Source organism: Rhinoderma darwinii, chromosome 6 (genome assembly GCF_050947455.1).
Source record: "Rhinoderma darwinii isolate aRhiDar2 chromosome 6, aRhiDar2.hap1, whole genome shotgun sequence".
NCBI lineage: Eukaryota > Metazoa > Chordata > Amphibia > Anura > Rhinodermatidae > Rhinoderma > Rhinoderma darwinii.
Genome location: NC_134692.1, coordinates 71,531,850 through 71,558,805, shown reverse-complemented (window position 1 = coordinate 71,558,805; position 26,956 = coordinate 71,531,850). Strand labels below are relative to the sequence as shown.

General features: G+C 43.0%; 1 protein-coding gene across 2 annotated transcripts in view; it reads left to right on the top strand.

The window, feature by feature from the left end:
* ANKAR (ankyrin and armadillo repeat containing) overlaps positions 1-26,956 on the top strand; it is a 468,018-nt gene that overhangs the window by 401,528 nt on the left and 39,534 nt on the right. For both annotated transcript variants that reach the window (XM_075829926.1, XM_075829927.1), the window contains exon 21: positions 22,152-22,261. In XM_075829926.1, coding sequence (XP_075686041.1) covers positions 22,152-22,261 — 110 coding nt within the window. The remainder of the gene's footprint in view (positions 1-22,151; positions 22,262-26,956) is intronic.

Below are 26,956 nucleotides of genomic sequence, written 5' to 3'. Positions count from 1 at the left end.
ACCTGCCTTTCCTGTTCCTCCTTGCTTGTGATTCTTTCCGTGTGGTTTCCTGGCCCAGCTACAGCTCCTAACTATTTAATCCTGCTCCATACTGACCCTGGCTTGCTGACTACTCTTCTGCTCTGTGTTTGGTACCTCGTGCTCTCCTGGTTTGACTTGGCTCGTTCACCACTCTGTTGCTCACGGTGTTGCCGTGGGCAACTGCCCCTTTCCCTTTGCTTTGTATTCCCTTGTATGTTTGTCTCGTGCACTTACTGAGCGTAGGGACCGCCGCCCAGTTGTACCCCGTCGCCTAGGGCGGGTCGTTGCAAGTAGGCAGGGACAGAGTGGCGGGTAGATTAGGGCTCACTTGTTCGTTTCCCTACCCCCGTCGTTACACCATCAAGTAAAAGGTACAGCTATGGGGACGCGAGTAGCACCCAGTTATGCAAATATTTTCATTGGAATCTTTGAGGAAGAACACATCTGGCAACACCCGTGGGCAACCACTAATATTTTACTATTCAGGAGATATATAGGTGAACTTTTCCTAATCTGGGAAGGTGATATAACAACAGCTACAATTTTTTGCCAGACACTAAATAACAATACCTGGGGGATAAATTTTACCTTTAAGATACAGCCGACAGAAATCGACTTTTTAGATCTCACCATAGCCAAAATAACAAACAAAATCATTACCCGTTCACATTTTAAAAAGGTTGACAGCAACAGCTATCTAGATTACAAGAGCGGTCACTGTCTGAAATGGCTAAAAAATATACCATATAGCCAGTACAAGAGGATCCAGAAAAACTGTAAAATTTACTTTAAACACAGATTTTAACAACCAAAGCCGTATTTTGCACAAATGGTTCAAAGAAAAAAATTACCTACATACACTCATTTCAGACGCCTATAAAAAGACAGTCGTTTTAAGCCAACAAGATTGCCTACCTACTAACGATACAGCATCAAATGGAATCAAAGAGAATAGCGCAATCAGGACAAAAGAAAAACATAAGAACTCTTTTTCCTTTAATTTTGTTACAAAATATAACTCGGCACACAAAAATATAAAAGATGTTATGAACAGACACTGGCACATTTTGCAAGTTGATCCCTTTTTAAAAAACAGTCTACCAACGAAACCGACAATAACGTTTAAAAGAGCAAAAACTGTTAAAAATATCTTGGCACCTAGAAGGATAAATTTCTCTGGTAAACAAAAACCATTTCAACAAATCACCGCTAATCCATATTTACATACTAAAGGGAGCTCAAAATGCAGAAAAAAGAGATGCTTATGATGTTCTACCATTCTTAACACAGACATTTTTCGATCTAATCAGACGAAAAATGAATATCAAATTGAGACACATCTAAACTGCCAATCAAATTATGTCATATATCTTATTAACTGTATTTGTGGCCTCCAATATGTGGGAAGAACAGTACAACCGTTACACTGCCGCTTAAATAAGCATCGATCCAATCGCAGAAACAAATTCCTTTTATATAGTATCTCTAAACACTGCCCTTTGTTTCATAATGATGATTTTAAATGTTTTAGTATCAAAGCTATTGAGCAAATAAACGAAAGCCGAGTAGGGAGGTTCGACTCGCTCTGTAAGGCCTCATGCACACGACCATAAAAACACCCGTTATTACGGGTCGTAATTACGACCCGAAATAACGGGCCCATAGACTTCTGTTGGCCACGGGTACCTTCCCGTTTTCTCACGGGAAGGTGCCCGTGCCATTAAAAAGATAGAACATGTTCTATTTTTTTATTTTACGGGCCGTGCTCCTATACTTTATAATGGGAGCACGGCTCGGAAAAACGGCCGGCTGCCCGTGGCCTGCCGTGCCCGGCCGTGCTCGTAATTACGAGTCGTAATTACGAGCACGGTCGTGTGCATGAGGCCTAAGAGAGAAATCTTCTGGATTTATAAACTTAAGACCCTAAAACCGGAAGGTCTTAATGAAATCACAGAGACAATAATTGAATACAACGAATTCACTTTAGATGGGGCTCATCGGACCTAGACAATTGAAAAATTCGTTATATAAAAATATCCACTAATAACCCACAGAGACCGGACGAACGAAGAAAGCATTCACTTTTTTTATAATAAAAGACACAAATTAGGACTATTTCGTTTAAACATATTGAGACAGTCTTGAAAATAAGACTGAGGTTTATTCAGATAAAATCAGCACATTTAATTTGTCAATATTACCTGTTTTTGAAATATATAAAAAAAGCATATTTTAAATGAAAGTGCACAAAAAAAATCAAAAAAATCTTTTAACTAGTCTTTTTAGCTTAATATTAACGAACATATGCAGAAAATATAATGACAAAACAAGAGACTCAAATTAATAAGTCGACTGGAATTCAGTCTTTAGTATAACTCTAACAATAACTGAAAAACAAGATGAAACTACATTTGTATGCCGAGAGTTTTCACTATGGCAACCTCTGACTCTAAACAAGTGAGACTTTAAATCACAGCTATTTTTTCCTTTTTAAACCGCTAATATAAAGTGTTTTTTATTATAGATGTTTTAATCAATCTCTTAGTCAACATACAGTTTTTAGGAAAGCATCTTTTAAGTAAAATAATAACATCTTTTTAGTAATTATTATTTATTACATAATAAAAACCACAAAAAAGGCCATACTCACTAGGTAGGTGGGTGGGTGAAAACCCGTTCCCATCAGGACGCAGACGGGTCAAAGAATGCTGCAGAAGGAGTGTGCATTAAATAGTGATAGCCCCTCCCACTAGTCTTGAGGGGAGTGGCGAACTAAGTGCTCAAAGGTGTGCGATAAATGTGTGTCAGTGTAGTGCTAGGGTGTGAATGGATGGTAAAAAATAAATATGTATGTATGAAAGTGTCAGAACTGTGTAATAATGTAATAAAAATAAATAAATAAATAAATAAATGTGATGAATAGGGGTCAGTGCTGTGAATAGTACATGGGGTGTCAGTACTATGTGTAATACGTGGAGGGATAATGTGCTGGTCGTCAGGCATGGCGTATCTTGCCGAATAACAGCCTATTTGTAACGCCGCTAGTGTTAGCTAAAGCGGGCTGCTCTGCATTCCAAACCAAACGCCAGCACATCATGCCCTCCCAGCATATAAGACCCGGCTGCGTCCTGAAAAAAAGTGTAGTATACGTAGTAAGAAATATCCATGAAACATGGGGTATTAGTTGTTATTTTGGCCAAAATACGCAAAGCTCGCAACCCAACGTCAAGGGTCCCCAGTGCCTTGCGAGTCCCTAACCAGAACTTTTCGTTCCTAATTTAAAAACACAAACAGAAAAAATGGGACATAAATATCATCAAAACCACAAAAAAGGCCATACTCACTAGGTAGGTGGGTGGGTGAAAACCCGTTCCCATCAGGACGCAGACGGGTCAAAGAATGCTGCAGAAGGAGTGTGCATTAAATAGTGATAGCCCCTCCCACTAGTCTTGAGGGGAGTGGCGAACTAAGTGCTCAAAGGTGTGCGATAAACATAACTTAGTTAATTGTTTGTATCTGTATGTATATGTAAGTTTGTCAGACCTGACCTGTATACCTGACCCGGTAGCTTTTAACCTCAAACCGACCTTTAACACGGCTATTTAACCCACACCCCACCCACCTATTCATTTGTACGCTACCTGACGAAAGAAACCGGTCCGGTTTCGAAACAGTCTGCTGTTGTTCCGTGTACTTTTTACAAATAAACCTTTTAATCACTCACCTTGTCTTTATCTATGAAACAAATGGATCTCCCTCATCACGGATGATATTCCGATCGGCAGCGCCAGAGAAATACTCGTCCTTTTTCTATCTTCTCCATATGTACAAGGGCGGGTTGTGTGTGGCACTATCTACAAGAGGGGGTTGAGTGGCACTATCTGCAAGAGGGGGTTGTGACACTATCTACAGGAAGCTGTGGCACTACAGTGGGCTGTGTGGCACTATCTACAGGGGTGTTTCCCAGTGCTTTAAGTTTTAGTACAGTATATTTCATAACTAATATGATTATGAAACAACACAATTAATTGATAACAAATGTTATAATATCCGTGCTTGACTGTTACAATTTTCGTAACGCTATAACTAAAGTTTAATAAGAGTGCACTTGGTGGCCTAGCTTTATTTTTACATTGCAGACAGAACTGATAAATGTTCATTGTCGGGAGGGTGGTTGCGGGTGAGGGGGACCCAGTCAGAAGTTTGCTATGGGGCCTTTCCTAGTTAAGCTTCTGTGTCTACTGTTTGTACTGTGCGAATGCCTGTTTGCTCCCATGCTCTTCTTGGACTGCTAGTCATCTGCTGCCAGTCTGCCCTTCTGCCCTGGCTGTGTGAATTCCTGCTGCTGAATTACGGTGCCTTGTGAGCCCTATCTCCTATCCTCATTGGAGCTAGAGAAACAACCTGACGGCAAGTGCAGAGAAAAGTTCTGGTGAGTTGTGGTGCTGGGGAGAAGATTGCTCGGTAGGTGCGGATGGGGATGATCTGTGGCTGTCGGGGGTGCTATTCTCAGACTGCTAGTACAATAAAGTTTACGGCTTGTTGTGTGTGCAGGAATCACAGCTCTGCTCAGACAGTTTACTATCTAGTGTATAACAGTATTACAGTTTGTATAGTAATACAACCTGCGGGACTGTTATACACTGTATGGTGAACCGTCTGAGCAGAGCTGTGATTTCTGCACACAAAATCTCTACCTCCATACATTACATTGTGTTCAGTGATGGACTACCCATTTTTGCCTCAGCAAGTTGAAAAGGCAATGGAGTTGTAGGGGTGACAATCTTGGAACAGAGGGAACATAGGTGGTGGGTGAGTGCGCAGTTCGTGTGCAGGTATTTTATCAGCATGGATATTTAAGTTTAAAAAAAGTTCCTTATTGTAAAAACCTCTTTAACCTGATCCCGCACCACGCCGTACTTTTGCTCCGTGGTGGGGGATGTGATGTTTGGAGCGGGCTCACCCCCTGAGCCCGCTTCATATCCAGCAGGTGTCAGCATTGTATTGTACCACTGGATCACTGGTTCAAGTCCCCTATGGGGACTAATAAAATGTGTAAAAAAAATGTTTGAAAAATTTTTAGTAGTGTAAAAAAAAAATGTAAACTTAAAAAAAAATAACCTTTTCACATTTTTCCTCTAAAGTAATGTAAAGAATAAAAAAATAAACTCAAATTTTTTTTTTTAGGGGGCATTTTACTGTATTGGGCAGGTGTGGGGGAATTATACTGTATGGGGGCAGCTATGGGGCATTATACTGTATGGTGGCAGCTAAGGGTGCATTATACTGTATGGGGGCAGCTATAGGGCATACTACTGTATGGGGTAGCTAAGGAGACATTATACATAGTTACATAGTTCATAAGTTTCAAAAAAGACACAGGTCTATCAAGTTTAACCTATAATCCTACCATTCTAATCCAGAGGAAGGAAAAATCCCCCATGAAGGTTTATGCCAGTTGACTCCAAACATTGCAATCAGAATACATCCCTGGATCAACGTCCCATCTCCAGATTCTAGTACTCATACTCTGTAATTGTAATGTCGGGGTAGGGAGACAGACAGGTGAGCCCTAATCTACCCGCCACTCAGTCCCTGCCTACTTGCACGGCACGTCCTAGGCGACGGCGTACAACTGAGCGACGGTCCCTACGCTCAATATGTGCATGACAGACAAACAGACAAGGGTACACAGAAGCTAAGGGAAATGGGGCAGTTGCCCACAGCAACACCGTGAGCAACAAGAGTAGTGAACGAGACGGGTCAGACCAGGAGTGTACGAGGTACCAAACGCAGAGCAGAAGGGTAGTCAGTAATGCCAGGGTCGATATGAAGAAGAGGTCAGTAGTATTAGCAGGAACAGCAGAGCCAGGAAACAAGAGAGAATCACAGGCAAAGACAAGAAGCAAATGAAGGTATAAATAGACCGAGGGCGGGAGCTAGAACCATCTGGCCCGGCTCTGATAGGTTCTCCCACTCCTCAGCCTACCAGCCTGAGTGGTAGCAGATCACGTCACTCTATCAGACCTAAGAGCAGATGCAGACTGATTAACCGCGGGTGTCGACACAGAAGCTGTGTCTGGCAAATCCTTTACAGTAATATTGTAGTTTTTTAAGAAAAGCATCAAGTCCCTTCTTAAAGAGTCAACCATCACAACATCCTGGGGCAGAGAGTTCCTTAGTCTTACTGCTTTTACAGTAAAGAATCCCAATCTGTGATGGTGGTGAAACCTTTTTTCCTCTAGACGTAAAGGATGCCCCTTTGTCCTTGTTACAGGCCTTGTTGTAGAAAGATTGTTAGAAAGATCTCTGAACTGTCCAGTTATATAATTGCACATTGTAACTAGGTCGCCCCTCAGCCTTCTTTTTTCTAAACTGAATAACCCCAATTTGATAACCTTTCTTGGTACTGCAATCCGCCCATTCCCTTAATTATCTGGGTCACCCTTCTTTGCACCCGTTCTAGTTCAGCCATGTCCTTCTTATACACAGTTGGCCAAAATTGTACACAATATTCCATATGTGGTCTGACCAGTGATTTGTATAGAGGCAAAACTATGTTCTTGTGATGCATCCTATGATTTTATTTGCCTTGGCAGCAACTGTCTGCCACTGGTTGCTATAGGTAAATGTACTGCCCACCAATATACCCAAATCTTTTTCAGTGGCAGTTTTACCCAGTATTTTACTATTTAATGCATATTTGTAAAATTTGTTTCCTTGGTCCAAGTGCATAACCTTACATTTATTCACATTAAACTTAATTTGCCATTTCTCTGCCCAAACCTCCAGGTTCCCCAAATCCCTCTATAGTATTACATTACATGATTAGTTTACAGAGCTTAGTATCATCTGCAAATACTGAAATTATACTCTGTAAACCCCCTACAAGGTATTTAATAAACATATTAAAAAGAAGAAGGTGCAATACTGACCCCTGTGGAACCCCACTGGAAACTGTGACCCACTCTGAGGATGTACCATTAACCCCTTCCCGACATTTGACGTATCCATACGCCAAAGTCGGGTAGGGGGAAGTATGGAGCGGGCTCACGAAGTGAACCCGCTCCATACGATGCGGGTGTCGGCTGTTTGTTACAGCCGACACTTCAGAGTAACGAGCGGCATTGCGCTCGAGCGCGATCCCGCTCGTTTAACTTGTTTTTTTTGGTAAATTCTTTTATTTTGTTTTTAAAGCATAAAGAAAAACAGACAATATACTCAGTACATACCAAGTCGGTATTGACATCGGCCTCAGGCCAGTAACTTGCATAACAAAAGTGCATAACATTACAATGGAAGGCAGTATACCGCTCAGAATATTATTGGAAGAAATGCAGATATGCACCCTGAACCCGCAGCGATGCATAGTCCAGCAGAGATACAGTAAAAGAAAGAAAAAACGGGGACAGAAGGGGAGAGGGAGAGGAGCGCACCTGACATAACTGGGCCTATAGAAGAGGTCAAGAGGCCATGATGGCCTTGTATTCCACAGAGGATTGAAAACTGATCCATTCACGCCAAGTTCTGAGGAAGGCTGCATGGGACCCTTTCATTGATGCCGTGAGGTCCTCCATTCTCATAATCTCCTGGATCTTGCCACACCACATGCCCACGGATGGGGGACAGGTTTGTCTCCACAACGCGGGAATACATGCTCTAGCCGCATTCACCAAGTGGCGAACAACTGAGCGCCTATACATGGACAACGGCATCTCACACAGATGGAGCAGGAAAAGGTCTGGCGACCTCGGGAGGGGGAAATCCGTGAATTTCGAGGAAATGCGCCACACCTCGGACCAGAAATCAGCCAGGAGGGGGCAGTCCCAAAAAATATGCAAGATTGTACCCACATGGTCGCCACATCTCCATCACAGAGGCGAAACCGCCGGAATCATTACATGCAATCTGGAAGGCACCCTATGCCAACGAGACAGAATCTTGAACCCTGCCTCCTGATAACTACTGGCCATTGAGGACTTATCTGTCATGTTAAACAAATGCTCCCGTTGTTCGGGAGTGAATGATAGACCCAAATCCCTTTCCCAACTGAGCAGGTAAGTTGGGGAGGGCAGATTGGAGGGTGAGATCAGAAGAGCGTAGAGTTTAGACAGTGAATGGCGCACCGTGCCCGTGCTCGTGCATAAAAGTTCAAATAGGGAGCCCTCCCGCGAGTACGCCGCCGGATTAGCTATGGACGCAAGGTAATGTCGTAGCTGGGTGACCTGCCATGCAGAAAAGGGTCCGACAGAGACTGTAACTGTGCGCCCGACATCCATCTCTCCTCCTGCAAAAAGTGTACCGCACGTCCCTTACCTGCCCTCAACCAAAGCAGGAAAGGGCCTCCTTCCCGCCCTGGCGGAAATGCAGGGTTACCCAAAATCGGGTAAAGAGGGGAGGTTGACGGGGAGATCTCTGTCTTAGTAAAGAGCCGGGCCGCAACTGCCAGGGTGGGCTCGATCGTTGGGTGTGACCGTGCGGCCAAGGGAGTATGTCTACCCAACCACGGTAAAGTCTGTAGAGGGACTGCTAGAAAGGCCTGTTCAATGGACACCCACTCCTTAATCTCGCTGTGTCTAAACCAGTCTAGAATTCGTGTCAGGTGGGAAGCATGGTGGTACTAAACAAAGTCCGGAAGACCAACACCCATCTCACACTTCGCACGAAAAAGCATGGAACGGGCAATACGCACAGGTTTCCCCGCCCAGATAAATTTGTGTAGAAGAGACAGCAGAGATTGAAAGAACGGGCGTGGGACATGTATCGGGAGGGCCTGAAAGAGATACAGAATCCGCGGCAGAATATTCATTTTGAATACGGCGCACCTTCCAAACCAGGTGAAGGTACCCGACGTCCAAGAATCCAAGTCGCTCTTTACACGTTGAAGAAGCGAAGGGAAGTTCACCACGTAAAGGCCAGAGAGATCACCGGGAAGCCGTACCCCCAAGTATTTAAGAGAGTCCCTCGCCCATTTAAAAGCAAAGGAATCGGACAGGTCCTCGACCAGGGTCTGTGGCAACGAGATGTTAAGTGCCTCAGACTTCTGGTAGTTGATCTTGATGTTGGATCATTTTGAGTATCTACTCAACTCCGCCATCAGGTTGGGCAAGGAAATCCTGGGAGCCGTGAGAAAAAAGAGCAAATCATCCGCATAGGCAGCGACCTTATGGACCCTACCGCCCAGGGCTATGCCCGCAATGTCTGGATTGGAGCGAATATGGCACAGGAAGGGCTCCAGACATAAAATGAAAATTAATGGGGACAAGGGGCAGCCTTGCCTTGTGCCATTGGTGATTGCAAATGAGGGCGAGTAGTGCCTGTTGACCTTAACCTGCGCCGATGGAGAGGAGTAGAGACCCGAGATCCAATTCATCATGTGAGCACCTAAGCCCACATGCCGCAAGGTTGCCAGCATGAAATCCCAGTTGACTGTGTCGAAGGCCTTCTCTGCGTCCGTCGACCGAAAACAAGTGGGAGGGGTCGCAATAGCTGCTTGGTACATTAAGTTAATCGCTCGTGTGGTATTGTCACGTGCCTCACGCGAGGGCATAAAGCCCACCTGGTCGTTGTGTATCACGTTGTGTAGGAGTGGAGTCATCCTCTGTGCCAGGATCTTGGCAAATAGCTTTAAATCCACGTCAAGTAGAGAAATGGGACGGTAATTCTGGCACAAGGATGAATCCTTCCCCTCCTTGGGTATGACCGTAATATGGGCCCTCAAGGTGTCTCGGGGGATGGAGTCCCCCTCAGTAATAGAATTGAATGCCTGGAGGAAGTGGGGCGAGAGCAAGTCCGGATAGGCCTTGTAGTATTGTAGGGGCAGACCATCCGGGCCCGGTGCCTTCCCCGTGGGTGAGAACTTCAGTGCCCATGACAGTTCTTCCGGGGAAATGGGTGCCTCCAAGGTCGCTATAGCCTCAGGAGGGATACATTTCATCCCTGATGACCGAAGATACTGCTCGATCTTCTCCAGGTGACCCCCGCCTTCTGAAGAAGAAGGGGGTGTCCGTGGAAGATTATAGAGCGCGTGGTAATAGGCACGGAAGGCTTCTGAGATGTCTTGTGGAAGTTGGAGGCGTCTGTTGTGTGAACCCAGGACATAGGGGACATAGGTACGTGAGCGGGTCTTCCTAAGTGCTTGGACTAACGTCCTACCAGGTTTATTACTAAATTCATAGAAGTGTCGTCTGCATTTAACTAGGGAGGCCCTCGCCTTTGCAAGGCAGAGTGAATGCATCTGCTCTCTCAACTGTCCCAGCTCCGCCCCCACTACCCGATCCTAGGATGCCTTATGTGACTGTTCCAGGAGATGTATCCGAGTCAGTAAGTCCTGGAGGTGTGCCGACCGTTCTTTTTTAAGCTTGGTGCCCACACGGATAAAGGCGCCGCGCACCACGCATTTGTGTGCCTCCCAGATACAAAAAGGGTCTACCCCTGGTGTGGCATTTATTGCAAAGTACTCCACTACGAATATCCGAGACCACCGTCGGATCCTGTAGGAGCGATTCATTCAATCCCCACTGCCAAGAACGAGGGTGGGCTGACGGGCGGGAAAGAGTGAGAGTAATAAGGGCATGATCAGACAGTGTAATGTCGTCAATGGAGGCCGATGTAAGGCTAGGGAGGTGTGAATGACGCAGAAAAAAATAATCGAGTCTGGAGTAGGAGTTGTGGGGAGCCGAGTAAAACGTGTAGTCTCTGGTCAAAGGATGCAGAACCCGCCATGTGTCCACTAGTTGGTGTTCGTGCAACAATCGTCGTATACAACGGTGTGCCGCCCTGGGTAGAGAGGAGTGCGCTCTCGAGGAGTCTAACACGGGGTCCAATGTGACATTCAAATCCCCCCCCAGTACTAGAGTGCCTTCCAGAAAGCCATCCAACGCCCCAAGAACTCTTTCCAGGAAGGCTACTTGACCAGTGTTAGGGAGATAGTATGAGGCCAGTGTGTACAGTGTGTTGTCCAGCTTACCCTTCACGAAGAGGTACCGGCCCGCTCCATCTGTGCAAGTCTCCACATGCTCCCAGTGCAAAGAGCGTGAAATCAGGATAGAGACCGCCTTAGTCTTGGAGTCAGGGGACGCACTATGATACACGTCCGGGTAGTTGGAGTCTGTGAGCCTCTGTATACAGTCAGCCCGAAAGTGGGTTTCCTGCAGGAATTTCACGTGTGCTTTTCTTTTCCACAGCAGACGGAGAATGGGGGACCTCTTCTTGGGGATGTTCAGTCCCTGTGCGTTCAGAGAAATAACAGTTACGTCAGACATGATGGCGGACAGAGGAATGGACAGAGGGGGGAAGGGAGGGATAAGAAGAGAAAGAAAAAGAAGAAGAGGAAGAAGAAAAGCTCCTACACCGATGCTGCTGAACAGTGGCGATAGGAAACACAATCCCTCTAAGGTCGGAGTACCAAATCCCTCCAAAACCTCCCACCACGACACCGCGCTCGGAACCCTAATGGGGAACGAGGAAAGACAGCAGGGCGGGAAAACAGTGTCTCACGAGTACAGTAGTTAACACAAAGATGTCTCCAAAAAATTACATCAAAGCCCCGAACTCACCGGGTAATCTACCAAATGGGCCCACCTTCCCCTTTATAGCTAAACAGTGGAAACATCCTCAACCATTGTAAAACCTCCCCCCCCCCCAACCCGCAGCAAGTACAAACGTCTCTGGAGCAACCCCTTCAACGCCATCTGCCGCCGCCCGCAGAGAACCCTGTGGGAGAGAAAGGCGGGAGTAAAGTGCAATTAACTGTCCACATGTGTAAGCTGAAGATCAATCAATCCCTACGAGGAGAATGCCGTCCTGGGAGCCGAGGATCAACGGGCCCGACTTCGCAGTCTCCGTGCGGAGATTTTCGCCCTGAAGGTTGGGTCACGGGTAGCACCGCTCTGGGACGAGGCGGGAGATGAGACATGAACTCCGGAAACGGACCACCTCTGAGAGCAAATGGTGTCGGGGGTTCAGTCCAGTCCGGTAACCGCACCGGTGAGATCTCTAAAAACCGGAACGCCTCCTCCACGTCATCTGGGGACCGGACCGCAAAGGATTGTCCCAGTCTGCGAAGAATAATGTGAAAGGGATGGCCCCATCTGTAGGTTGCGCCTGCCGCCTTTGTCGCTTCCAGTAAGGGGCGGACAATTCTGCGCATAGAGAGTGTCAGTCTCGAAACATCTGGCAGGACTGTGATCTCGGCTCCATTGAAGGGAACGGACGCCTTCTCCCAGGCTCTCCGGGCAATCAATTCTTTCTGTTTGTAGAAATGCACTCTACATATCACATCTCTGGGTCGATTGCCATCTCTATTGCGGGGGCCCGCCAATCTGTGAACTCTGTCCATCTCAATGACCATATCACGCGGTCGGTCCAGGAGTTTATTAAAAATGTGTGTCACAGCATCATAAAGTCCATCTGGGGGTACGGACTCCGGTAAACCTCTCAGCTTCAGGTTGTTACGTCTCCCCCTGTTTTCAACATCATCCAAGTATAGGGAGAAGTCCCGTAATTGCGTAGCTTGGGTGGCCAGGGACTGTGAGAGGACCGAGATATCTACTGAGGATTTGGAGTGCTGGTGCTCCAGGGTTTCCACCCTCGTGGCCAGCTCACGCACCTCCTGTGTGACCGCGCCAATGGCCCTGTCGTGTTTCTCCTCTAGCCGGACAAGACGGAGATCCAAGTCAGTTTTGGTGGGCAATACTTTGACCATCTCCCAGAGTTCTGCCAGGGTCCGCTCCATTGATAGTGGGGAGGGCCCGGGGATGGGCCTGTCTGTTGTTCCCCTGAGTGTATCGACGTGGCTATAGACAGACCCTTATTTCTGATTCTATAAACTGTAATGTTGGTTCTCACGGCAATACCCTTAATGTGGCTGTTAACAGCTGCCTAGGCACACAGCAGGGCTCAGAAGGGAAAGATAAGGTGGGGTTAAGCTGTGCGGAGTACATCAGGGTAAGTAAAATTGGGGTAAATTATAAACCAAGGGATGTATGATAAATTTGAAAACACTCTTTCATACAGAGCTCTGGTTTTTCGGGACACGCGTCACATTGATATATTGTGTCCTCCCTTATCCCCCTCTTATAGCAGACTTTGCACCTCTTTTGACTTTTTCCCTTCTTGCCAGTTTGGGGAACTTCTCCTGGAAAGTGTTGCCCTTGTAACGATGCGTGTGGCCTCGCTTCCAGAAGTACTGGGTGCCCCCCCTTCCTGGTCCCTAAAGATTAGGTTCTTTATAATGATGTGCACGGCAAGCTTCTTATACCACACCGCATGGCGCTGTAGGGCTTCAGGACCATGTACCTATTGTAGTTCAGGATGCAGTCTGGTTTGGGGGCCTCTGTACTGGTACCTCGTACTGGTACATGGGTACTGGTGTGACATCTCTCTTGTCCTTGTACTTGACACACAATATGTTGCTGCTAGAATGTGCCCTGCTCTCACCCCTTCTTGTTTGCCCAAGCAGTGTCTTAGGGAGGCCTCTCAGATTTCTTCTAGCAGTGCCGCATGCCGCAGGACTTCTGGCAGCGAGGCAGTTGAAGAGTGGGACGCTGGTATAAAAATTATCCAGGTAGAGGTGGTAACCCTGGTCCAGCAGTGGGTGCACCAAATCCCACACAATTTTTGCATTAACTCCCAGTAGGGGGGGGGGGCATTATGGGGGTTGAATACTGGTGTCCTTCCCTTTATATATCCTAAATTTGTAGGTATACCCCGATGCACTCTCGCACAGCTCATACATCTTCACACCATACCTTGCCCTCTTACTCGGCAGGTACTCGCGGAATTGAACCCTCCCTTTAAAATCTACCAAGGACTCATCAATAGAAATATACTTCTCAGGGGTGTATGCTTGGGAAAACCGGGCACTGAAACGGTCTAATAGGGGTCTCCGTTTATACAAACGGTCAAAACTGGGGTGGGCACGGCTCATTATCAGTATAATGTAAGAAGCGAAGTATTGCCTAATTTATTTATTTTTTTAGGTTCCAGTTCAGTTCTGAAGTTGCTTTGAGGGACCTATATATTAGAAACCCCTATGAAACACCCCATTTTAGAAACTAGACCCCTCAAAGTATTCACAACAGAATTTAGAAAGTTTATGAACCCTTTAGGTGTTTCACAGGAATTTAGAGCAAAGTAGAGGTGAAATTAACTTTTTTTTTTGTCAGAAAATCCTCTTTATACCATTTTTTTATAACACAAAATGTTTTATCAGAGAAACGCAACACAATACTTATTGCCCAGATTCTGCAGTTTTGAGAAATATCCCACTTGTGGCCCTAGTGCGGTAATGGACCGAAGCATCGGCCTCCAAAGCAAAGGAGCACCTAGTGGATTTTGAGCCCTCCTTTTTATCTGGCACCATGTCCGGTTTGAAGAGGTCTTGTGGTGCAAAAACAGTGGAAAACCCCCAAAAGTTACCCCATTTTGGAAACTAGACCCCTTGAGGAATTAATTGCAGTTTTCATGGGGTGCATGTGACTTTTTGATCAGTCTTTATTCTATTTTTAAGTGGCGCGGTGACTAAACAGCAATTCTACGATTGTTTTTTTCTTCTATTTTTTTTACAGCGTTCACCGTGCGCTATAAATGACATATTCACTTTATTCTGCGGGGCGATACGATTACGGCGATACCATATGTTTATAGTTTTTTATGTCTTATGGCGTTTGCACAATAAAATACTTTTTGTAAAAAATCATTTACTTTTTGTGTTACCATATTCTAAGAGCCAGAACTTTTTTATTTTTGCCATCAAGAAAGCCGTGCGAGGACTTATTTTTGGCGTAACGAACTGTAGTTTCGATCAGCACCATTTTTAGGTACATGCGACTTTTTGATCCATTTTTTGGGAGGTGAAGTGACAAAACAATTGTGATTCTGGTACGGTTTATTATTATTTTCTTTTACGGCGTTCACCGCGCGGGATAAATAACAAAATAATTTTGTAGTTCAGGCCGTTACGGACGCGGCGATACCAATTATGTATAGTTTATGTGTTTGTTTATATATTTTTATTAATAATAAAGGACTGATAGGGGAAAAGGGGGGATGTTTACTTTTATTACTTTTAAAACTTTTCTTATTTTTACACATCTTTTTTTAACTTTTTTTTTTTTTTTTTTACTTTATTACTTTGTCCCACTCGGGGACTTGAGGGCAGGAGGCCCTGATCGCTATTCTAATACATTGCACTACATGCGTAGTGCAGTGTATTAGAGCTGTCAGCTACTCACTGACAGCAAGCATAGTGGGTCCTGACTTGGTCAGGACCCACTAGGCTTCCGTCGATGGCATAGCCGGACGCTATTGTTTGGTTGCCATAGTCACCATCGCCAGCCGCTGTTGTGTAGCAGGCTGGCGATTGTAGCTTAACCCATAAAAAGCCGTGATCACTATTGAACACAGCTTTTAAGGGGTTAATCAACAGGGACACAGCGATCGGTCCCCGCTGTAGGAGCGGTGGCAGCTGCTGTACGAGACAGCAGCTGTCACAGCTCCTGCATGTGTCGGGAGGACGGCCGAAATGGCCGTTACTCCCGCGATGTAATGTTCCGTCGCTGAGCGCGAACGTATTGGTTAGCGCGACTGAATATTACATCGCTGAGCGCGAAGGGGTTAAGAAGGTAATTCATGATCCATCCTGTCCTGCTGTGGGTATGTTCACACTACAGCGTCCGTAACGGCCGAAATTACGGGGCTGTTTTCAGGAGAATACAGCCCCGTCATTTCAGCCATAACGGCATGTGCAGGCGCTTGAACGCCGCGTCCAATACGGACGTAACTGGAGCTGCTTTTCATTGGAGTCAATGAATAACGGCTCCAATTACGTCCCAAGAAGTGACAGGTACTTCTTTGACGCTGGCGTCTTTTTTACGCCCCGCCTTTTGACAGCGGGGCGTAAAAAAAATGACCGTCTGAACAGAACATCGTAAGACCCATTCAAATGAATGGGCAGATGTTTGACAACGCTATTGAGGCGCATTTTCGGACGTAATTCGGGGCTAAAACGCCCGAATTACGTCCGTAAATAGTGTGTGTGAACATACCCTAACTGTTAGGTCACTTCCACACAGCAATATTTTGTTCAGTATTCTGCTCAGTATTTCTATGCCAAAACTAGGAGTGGGTTCAAAAACACAGAAGAAATAGAAATCTTTATATTATACTTTGCTTGGTTTATATTCCACTCCTGGCTTTGGCTTTGAAATACTGAAGCAAAATACTGACCAATACACTGTGAAAGAGGCGTATTTTAAAAAACGCAGCATGTACTACTTTCATGCATTTTGCAGATGGATAACATCTATAACCACTTTCACACAGCAGTATTTTGATCAGTATTTTACATCAGTGTTTGTAAGCCAAAACTAGGAGCGGGTACAAAACACGGAATGATACTTTTCTTTGTGTAGGTTCCACTCTTGGTTTTGGCTTACAAATACTGAAGCATATTACGGACCAAAATACTGCAGTGTGACAGCGGCCTATTGAGACTTTTTTATCTCCCTAGAAGACATCCCATCAATATTACACATCTGTAATACTGATGCAATATCATCCGTATTGTAAATCCGTATTATGGACATTCACTAATACTCTCGTGTGAAACAGGTCTAAACTTGTCTCTAAGGCGACGTTCACATCTGCGTTGGAGGCTCTGTTAGTGGCCTCCGTCACAGATCCGGCCGAGTTTACCGCAGCATGCTGCGGTATTGTCTCCGGTAAAATCACGGACATCCCAATGGAAAGCCGATGGAACCTATTAAAGTAAATGGGTAGCTGGCGGTGTCCATTTTGCAACGGAACCATTGCTTACATTATTCCCTTGTTCTGCTCCTCTGACAGAGCAGAACAATTGAACATACCGACACAGGTGTGAACTAGGCCAACTCTCCCTGATATATGCTTGGCTGGTAAATTACTCCTCAGTTGGGTGGACCCCTTGAATCTGCTTTTTGTGCTATCTTTTTTTCAGTAAAATGTAAAGGTTAATATTTGATTTTAATCTTTCTAGATCTATCTGCTGTATTTGACACAGTGAATCCCGCAATACTTATATACACTCTTCATCCCTTTTGCTTGGAGGACACTGTTTTTTCCTAGTTTTCTTCTTACTTTGCCTAAATTTTAGTAAGGCCTTATTTACACAAACGTGTTAAACGTCCGTGTGTCGGCCTTTGAATCAACGGCCGTCACACGGACCTATATAATTCAATGTGGTCGTTCACACGGCCGTTGTTTTAATATCCCGTGTGAATGGTCCGTGAGAAAATAGGACATGTCCTATTTTTTCACGCTTCATGCATCCCTCCATAGACTCTAATCTATGGGGGATGCATGACATCGCGTCCCGCAGTGCAGAGCACGGATGCACCTCAGACGTGAAAAACGAGATGCGTAACGCTCGTGTGAATCTGGCCTAAAGGATATAATTCTACTTCCTCTCCATTTCTTTTCTTTCTTCAGAGTTCAGCCCTGGGTCCCTACTGTTTTCTCTTTATCCAATCCCAGTTGGGGAGACTATTAGTAGGCTTGGTTTACAATACAATCTTTAGGTTTACAATACCATCTGTATTCAGATGACCGTTGTTTACATCTGTGGGCTGTCTCAGTATAGAGCACACAGCACACTGACTGAACACTAACACATTAAAGTAATTGGGCCAATTTACATGTCAGATTTTCCACACAGACATTGGTCAATACAGAGAAATAACATCAAGCACTACTTTTGTCCGATACTTGCACTAGACTTGCCCATTTAAGTCAATGGGTCAGTTAAAAAACACAGACAGCAGACGAATGCCATCCGAGTGCAGTCAGTTTTTTACAAAAGCCTTGTGCACCTCTGTGTTGGAGGCTCCATTAGGGGCCTCCGTCGCAGATCTGGCTGAGATACCAGAGACCATAGCGCAGCATGCTGCACTATTGTTTCCGATCAAGCCACGACCACCCCGATGGAAAGCCAACGGAACCCATTAAAGTCAATGGGTTCCGTCGGCCGCCGGTGATGTCCGTCATGCAACGGAACTGTTTCTTCCGTTATTCCATTGTTCTGTTCCTCTGACAGAGCACAACAACGGAATAGCCCTATACAGGTGTGAACGTAGCCTAATGGGTTGCTAGCGGATGCTGAAAAGAAAGCATAAAGTACTACCTGAGCAGCACTGACGTGAAGAACTGATAACAACTGATGCCATACAGACATAAAAAACGGGCAAACTGAATTGACACAATACGGATTCAACTCTGATGGAAAACCTTCAGTTTTTACCTGATGAAACACAGACGAGTTTTGCAAAGCTCTTCTAAATACAGCCTACAGCGTGTCCGATTTGTGTCTGGTTCGTAAAACAGCCCAGAATAGGACATGCTGTGAGTCACCACAGCTTTGTAGGAGGCATGGTGCATGGAGAAAATCTGGATGTTTTAAATTAGTTAGTGACCAATGAAATTAGTTATCAGATCAACTCAGATAGAGAGAACTGGAGTTCAGAGGTCATACTTGCTGAGGATCAGCTTCAAAATTAGACATCAAGTCAAAGATTGAGCGCAGATGATGTGGCATGTAAATAAACCGTGTATGCGCTCTGATCAACCAATTGTTCACCCCTGGAAATACGCATCCATCCCAATGTAGCATATTCACAAGCCAGCCACAAAGTTCTGCTTACATTTCGCATGTCTACCACAGTATACCCCCACATGTGTTATACACATAACAAAAATTATTAATTTGCCTCAATTATTATCAATAAGTAAATGATCAGATACAGTGATATAATAACCATAATTAAGAATTACAATAATACAGGCCTGGATAAAGCTTGGCCAGGTCTAGGAGACAGCAACACGCTGCAGGGCTGGGCCCACAACACCCTGTTGAGGAGTGATTGATGCAAAGAGGTCCAAAAAATACGCTACATACTGGGATGTGCAATCTTTGAGTTACAACTCACTTGAAATTTTGCTCTACATGTTCTGACATCGATTTATTTTGCATTTATATACTTGAATTTTTGGGGATTTGTTTTGCTATCTTTGTCTTTCATTTTGTATTTTTGCTGATTTTATTACTTTTTTTTTTACAGATTTTATTAAGATCTCCGTAGTTTTCAAAGGCTAAAGCTGTACCATCACATTTATATTTTTCAAATGCCCTTTTTTTATGTAATTTATTGCCCTTTTTACAAAGCCATGTGGGGTTTAATTTTAGTTGTATATACTTGTTAGGAATACATTTTGCAGTTTATTATTCAATTATTACACAAAATAGATTTTAAGTTCTCCCTTTTATCATTTGTACCGTTATTTGACAATAGTTGTTTCCAGTCTATGTTCTTAAGTGCAGCCCTCATCCTGGGGAAATTGGCCTTCTTAAAATTAAGTTATTTTGCCCTCTCAGCCTGTGTTTGTTTTTCACAGTATAAGTGAAATTCAACTATATTGTGCTCACATTTACAAAGATGTTCACCAACAGTGAAATTTCAAACAAGCTCTGCATTTTTAGAAATGACCAGATCCAACAAAGCATCACCATTAGCCAGGTCTTCCACACGCCATAAAATTGCAACAAGTTGAGGACATTTCTCCCCTTCTCAGTTGAAGCAGAACCATGACACATGTTCATTTGATGCTCACGTTAGTTGTGAAAAATTTAGCAGGATAATATTTCTTAATGAAACCTATAGGATTTGAGACTTTTCTAGTCTGATTCTTATATTTGACTAGAGGAACTAGTCTTATTGTTACATATCCCTTTCGAGGTATGTATTATAAGTGACATGACTATCAGATCTTGCAGGATAGGATGAAGCAGGTCTCATGGTGGTTATAGACCCTTTTCCCATTGTTCTAGATATTAGCTATACGATCCTGACCCTATTACTATTATCCCGATAGAAAATGTAGGAGCAGTGATTTCTAACAGATTTGAGACGCTAAAAAGAAAGAGAATTTCTGGATGTACAAGCTATGTACATTATTTCTAGAATGACTCAATGAAGTATCTGAGGTCACAATAGAGAATTTAAAAAAAAGCACTTTTGACCTATCATGTTATAGGAAGCTTCCTATTTTTCCCATTTCCAACTCATAGTCCCTTTGTATTAGGCTACATTCAGATGAACGTATGTGAAATCGGCTGTGAATAACGGCAGTTTATCACATTCAATTCATACTCGTGCGGGACCCATTTTCACAGATCCCTCATAGACTTGAGTCTATTGATGGATCTGTGAAAACGGACAAAAATAGGACATGTCCTATTTTTTCACGGAACCATCACACGGTCCGTTCAAACAATGGCCGTGTGAACAGCCCCATAGAAATACATGCAACCGTGTAACGGCCGTTAAAAAAAAAACGTCCGTCACACAGAGTAGTCATACGGTCATTTGAATAAGCTCTTAGTACCACTCTAAAAGTAACTTTATTAATAGGCACAAAGCCACTCCTCATACTACCCCCTCATCCTCCGCCCCTCTTTCCCAATAATGATACCAACTCTATATTATGGCAAACAAGATACTTATTTATCTTTTATTAACTTCTTTATCTATTACAAACTAGAATATATTAGAACAATTAGAATATAGTTCCTTTAGAAAAATCTAAGCATCAGACTAAGAAAAAATCTGAAATCCTTCATTTCCTAGAAATAGTACCCTGCTAAATTTAGCATTTACTGCATCCAATGAACAAACTAACGGAGAAGACTTGGAAAAACACTTTTTATCATCAGTTTACAGTTGTACATTTTACCGTTGTTAACATTTTGTCTTTATTAACTTATATTTATTAAGTACTACCTATATGATGTATATGTTATTTATACCGAAAACTTTTTTTTTTTTTTCAATGTAATAGCAACATTATTGCACTGCCCACTGAACTCTGACCTTCCAAGGACTGTGGCTGGTCTTTTCAAACTGTTCTGTGTGCATATATATATTTTGTGTTGTTACTGTTTTTGACTATACTGGTATTCTTACACGAAGTAGGGGTTTGTCCAACCCAGAAACTTGTAGTTTCATTTACATAAAAATAAAGTATCTTGTATTATACTTGTGACGACTCGCACATTTCTGGGAAGCGCCAGCTAACATGCCCAAATCTTCTTTTCCACTGACAAATTCTTAATAAACCAGTTCCTGCAAGGAAATGCAGGAAAGGGAAAGCCAGGTTGCAGCCCATCAGCTGAAAACCCAATCAAAATGACTATGGGAGGCATTGTACTATGAAGAGTGGTTTCATTTTCTTTTTCTTTTTGGAATACTAAGAGTTACATGCGGCTCCCAAACTACTGGTTGGGGAACACCGGTCTAGTCTAAGGTTGTGTTCACATGTTGAGGTTTTGTTGCAATGTTATTGTGGTTAGTTTGCAAAACTGCAACATTTGGAATACATTTTTATTATTAACATTGTGTTCAATAAGCAAATTATGTCTTTCATCCGTTTTGGGTCCTTCTGTATTGTTGCTAGGTACTGTCATTTGATGCTTTTTTTAAGTATTGAGCTAATAAAAATATTAAATTTAAAATATTGGTTCTTGGATAGTTATGATTTTTTTTGTTAGTCTAGACATTTTAGGATATTATAATATGCGAACAAGCTCAATTAAATTTGGTTAATTGGTTGATGTTTTTTGTGTGTTATCATTTTCTCAATTACGTTTGTAGATCTAAAACAATTATGTTTTTTTTTCCCATCTAAGACGTTTATGGCATATCCATACTGCATCCAGGCAGAGAACTAATGTAGAGGGGGTTGTGCATGTGCACTGCTATCTTCATTCTGTTCTTTGTGCATGGCTACCTCTCTATTCACTCTTCGCCTGGATGCTGCCGTCAACCTCCTCACCAGGTGGGACAGGAGTCAGGGGACCCCCATTTTAACTAAAGTGTGCATCATAGCGCTGGAACATGCCTCTTTTAAACATTTATGGCATATCACATAGGAATAACACTTTAAGTGGGACAAGTATGCAAATACTTTTTAATGACAAATAGTTTTTACTTTCGTAGGGTATTTTTTTATGTACATTTACAAGTAAAGAACAAATGCTTTCTTCATAAATTATTATTTCAATGGTTCATAATTATTTCTAACATTTATCTGATTGACAGGGGAATTGCTTGCTAGTTTATCTCACACCAGAGCTGGAATTCCAGAAGCAATAACTAAATTAGGAGTGGTGGAGTGCCTTAGCAATCATTTAAATTCTGAAGTTGAAGAGGTAAGTCAAATTTTCTTATTTGGTTAATATGTTAAACCCTTCCCACACTTGGACATCAATGCTGATGTTAGGAAAACGCCCGTTCTCTTAAGATCACCATGACTACTGTTCTAGCTTCTGGGCGGTTCTGGATTTAACTTGAGCCTATCTCTTTTCTCTGCCCTTCTGCATGTGTTTTGATCAAACTACTTACCTACACCCTTTACCTCTGACTTCTGGACTTCTTGGAAATTGACATTGGCGTGTATTTGGATAATCCTTTGTTTATCGATTTTGATCATCTGCTCCCGGCTGCTTTTGACCTCTGCTTTACCTGATATCCACTTGCTTACTGTTTTGGACGTTCTGTTTACCCTCTGGCTTTCTGGTTCCTGTTCAAGTTTACCTGTATTGCACCTTATCCAGCACTGAACTCTGCTAAGAAAATCTGGGTTCTATGAAAGCAAAAACCATCCAGCCATGCGGTCGGCTCTGGCGAAGACCTTAGAGTAGCTTTAGACTCTGTCGATCAGAGTTGTGACGGATTTGAGGTTGCGGATTTATTTGCACGCTCTCTCCGGGCAGTCTTCAGCAGCCTTTGGGGAATTGCTCAACATGCAATTCCATAACAGCTGATGGCAACATCTGAAGCGTGGAGGCAGCATTGGAAGTAAACCAAGGAAGATGGCTTCCTCTGTTAAGTCACTGTAAACCCCTGAAATCTGGGGGGACAGAAAAAGCTAATTTTGCTTTGTTTCGCCATAACCCTCACTACTCCCTTAACCCCTTCCCACCCTGTGTAATTCCCACCCATGACAGTAAGCAAGTCATTCCCGCGAACAGCTGGACTGTTAGGGTGTAAATACACAGTGAGGGTTTTATCTAATTTTTTTGCTGCGTGGCCAAAAACCAAACCGAAATACACATGCACTTTTTATTGCGATTCTCAAAATTGTGGAAGATTGCGGTAAAAACGCAAGCGTGTTTCGGTGCGGTTTTCACATCACCCTGTGAATACACCCTTATGGCACAGTGATGGTGCGGGTACACTCCACCCCAACTGCCGGGATCGGAGGTAATTTACAATCCTGGCCATTTAACCCCATGGTATTAACACTGCAGCACCCCCACACACCCATCGCAATGTTTAACTATGTCTCCCAGGTCTGTCATGCCAAATGCCCTATCAGACAAGCATAATACTTTGCAGTGCTGAATTATACAAGCAATGAGGAGGAAGGATGCTCAAGTCGAATATAGGGACTAATAGAAGTAAAAAAATAAAATAAAATAAAGTTTATAGAAAAATAGAAAAAAATCCTCAGGAAAAAAGTAAAAAATTGTTTTTTTGTATTGTCAATTACTCTCTAAAAAGGAAACATAATAAAAATTGGTCAATACATTATAAGTACCCCAAAATGGTGCCATTAAAAAATACAACTCATCCCGCAAAAAATAAGCCATTATATGGCTTTTTAAATTAAAACAATTCAAAAGTGATGACTTTGGGAATGCGGAGACAAAAAAAAAAAAAATTGTTATATCCTTAACCCCTTAAGGACATGGGCAATTTTGGCCTTGAGGACAGAACAATTTTTAGATATTTCCCTCTTTGCATCTCGGCGCACATTACTTTTCTTTTTTTTTTTTTTTTTTTTTTTTTTGTATGATGAAGCTGTATGAGACTTTGTTTTTTGCAGGTCGAATTGTACTTTATGTAGGTACCATTTTTGGTACATTTACATTATCATTTAATGTATATCATTTTTTATTTTGCCAAAAATGCAGAAAAAAAAGCAATTCCGCTGGAGTTTCCAGTTTTTGTTTTTTTTTACACTATTCACCGATTATCAAAAATAATGTTATATATTTGTTGTATAGGTTGTTACAGTCTGGGCAATACCAAATATGTGCATATTATTTCATGTTTTGGAATTTATATTTTGTAAAGTTTATTCAGAGGGATTTTTTATTTTGATTTTGATTTTTTAACTTTAATGTACTGGCATATATCTATATGCCAGTACTTTAGCCTGTGTACTGAGTCTACACAGGCAGTTGTTAGGGCATATGGTCAGACAGCCCTGGGGTCGTTCAATGGACCCTGGGCTGTCTGGCCATACAAGGAATTTGCCTCGATCGCATCACAGGGATTTCCTGTGATGCAATTCTCACATTCAATTTGAATGCCGCGATCAGCTTTGATTGCAGCATTCAAGGGGTTAGTGGCGGAGAAAGGAGGTTTATCGTCTCTCCGCCGTTAGAGCAGGGCTGCGGCTGTTTATTACAGCCGTTGCCCCGCTCTTGATCGCGTGGATAAATTGGCTGTCACACAGGATGAGAATGCTTGTCCTAATGCGGCAAGCACCCGCCGCTCAGGAAGAGTATTCTCGTCCTGTGTCTTCAACTTGTTAAAGAGGTTGTATGATTTAAGCAAATTAATGTTATTTTTGTATAGTGAAAAGTTATGCATTTTCCCAATATACTTACTGTATTAATTCCTCACGGTTTTCAAGATTTCGGCTTGTTATTCAGTAGGAACATTCATTGTTTACTTGTGGATAAAATTACGTCCATGGTCATGTGCACAGTTCAGTACAGTTACAGTATGTGTATCAGAGGTGACACCCTAAGGCCCAAACTAGTTCACATCCATAAGAGGTTAAATATGTAAGCCACCCCATCAATACAAGAAAGGGGAAAAAATGGAACACAGAGACACCTAATCACACAGTCAGGGACCGGTGCACACTTGCTCTTGTGTTCACTACTACCATACAAAGACCAATATGACCAATAAAACCGCCATATAGTGGTCAAATACCAGCTCTACACTGGTGGTTTACAGATTTTTATCATGGTGCATACAAATAAATGCAATACTGATCAGACACAGGCAGAATGAACAACAATTAAATCCAGTGACTCATAGGTGATGTCTTCTCCGATTGTAGTTGTGCTTTGCTTTCCTTCTTCTCCTGGCCCAGACTGCTATGACAACTTTTTCTGAAGACTGCAGAGTTTGCTGCCCAGACATCTTTAGTTCATCGCTTCTGCCGCCCATCCCCTAAAATAATTCAGACCCCAGGCCTCTAAATAAATTCAGACCCCAGGCCAGACCCTTAATTGATTTAGACCTCAGACTAGACCCCTACATTAATGCAAACCCCAGACCAGCCCCTTCTATATATGTACCTTTCCTGGCTCCTCTTCAACTTTCGGCGCCATGGCACACACAGCACCTTCTCACACTACAGCTAGACTGTGTCAGGACCCAGTGCAGTGGTGCCCGGAGCCCAAAAGCAGCTAGAAGCAGGGAGAGGTGAGTATTACGTTATCTATTGAATTAATTGAATAGATGACAACCAATTCAAAAAATAAAATAAATCTGTGCTTCTGTTAAGGAGGTGGCAATTCCATGGCCCCTTCTAAATCCGCCCCAGCGTGAGATTCACTCTATTATACAGACTGCCCAGGGCCTGAACTACTGTATTTAAGTCCATTATAGTTACAAAAGGCATAAAAAAAGGTCTCTTATTAGTATTAAGAAAAAATGTAAATAATTTAACAATTATACGAAATACAGTTGTAAACAAAAATATTTAAGTGCAAAAAAAAATTTACTTTATTAAAAAGCACAACAAGTAAATAACATATACATATTATCTGAAATCATAACAGAATACAATTAACATACAAGCTGGTGAACGACATAAAAAAACAATGGCAGAATAATTTTGTTTCGGTATTTCCCCTATAATTAAATTAATTGTTAATTTACCATATATATCCTCCAAAATGTAGCCTGAAACGCTACAACTCCTCCCACAAAATATACAAGGCCTCATAAAGCAGTAGTGTATGCAAAGAGGCAAAACCAAAAATATTTCCAGTTTTAAAGGTCAATAGTGTCAGAGTCCTCAGGGCTGATCATAAAGGGTGGCAAACTGAGCAATTTTCCAATGGCGTCTATTTTGTAGGTTGCCCCAAAGTATGAAACCCCTATGGGCAGCCTGAGCCTGAAAAGGAAAAGCATTTTGCTTCACTGTGAGTACAGACAGAGCATTCGTGAAGATCTGTGTGATCAGTGCAGGAGAGGGAAAGGTAAACTGAACATGTTTCGCTTGGGATGAGCTGACACCTTGTTCAGTCAGGCCCCTGTCACAGCAGGACATCACAGATGTAGGTAACACCAGGGAATTTACAATTAACCCTTCACCGCCCCTATTACCAGGGAGTTTACCAGTGACCCGATTCACTGACATAGACCGCCAGAATTAACTTCTTTATTAATAATAGGCTGTAACAAACTGTTGAGCTCTATTCTGGAGTTCTTTATTGTTTCCCACATATTTAAGTTTAGAGCTTTTCAAGACCTTAAGGGATTAACCAATGAGGGTTATACTGAAAGTACACTCTCCTATATTGTCAATTGTGTGATCCTCATCAATTTCTTAAAACTTACCAAAAAAATACTATTGACAACAAAAAAACATGACAGATTTCAGTATGTAAATATTTCCAAAAGCGACACTAACATTTAGAAACCATGTAGGAATAAATAAGTACACCCTATAATTCAGTAACATGAAGAAACAACCTTTAGCAACAATAACTTAAACTAAACATTTTCTATAGAAGTTCATCAGTCTCTTTTGGGGAAGTCTCTTTCTGTCTGACCAGGAAGAAGTGCAAAGCTTCGGACGGGTGTCGGGA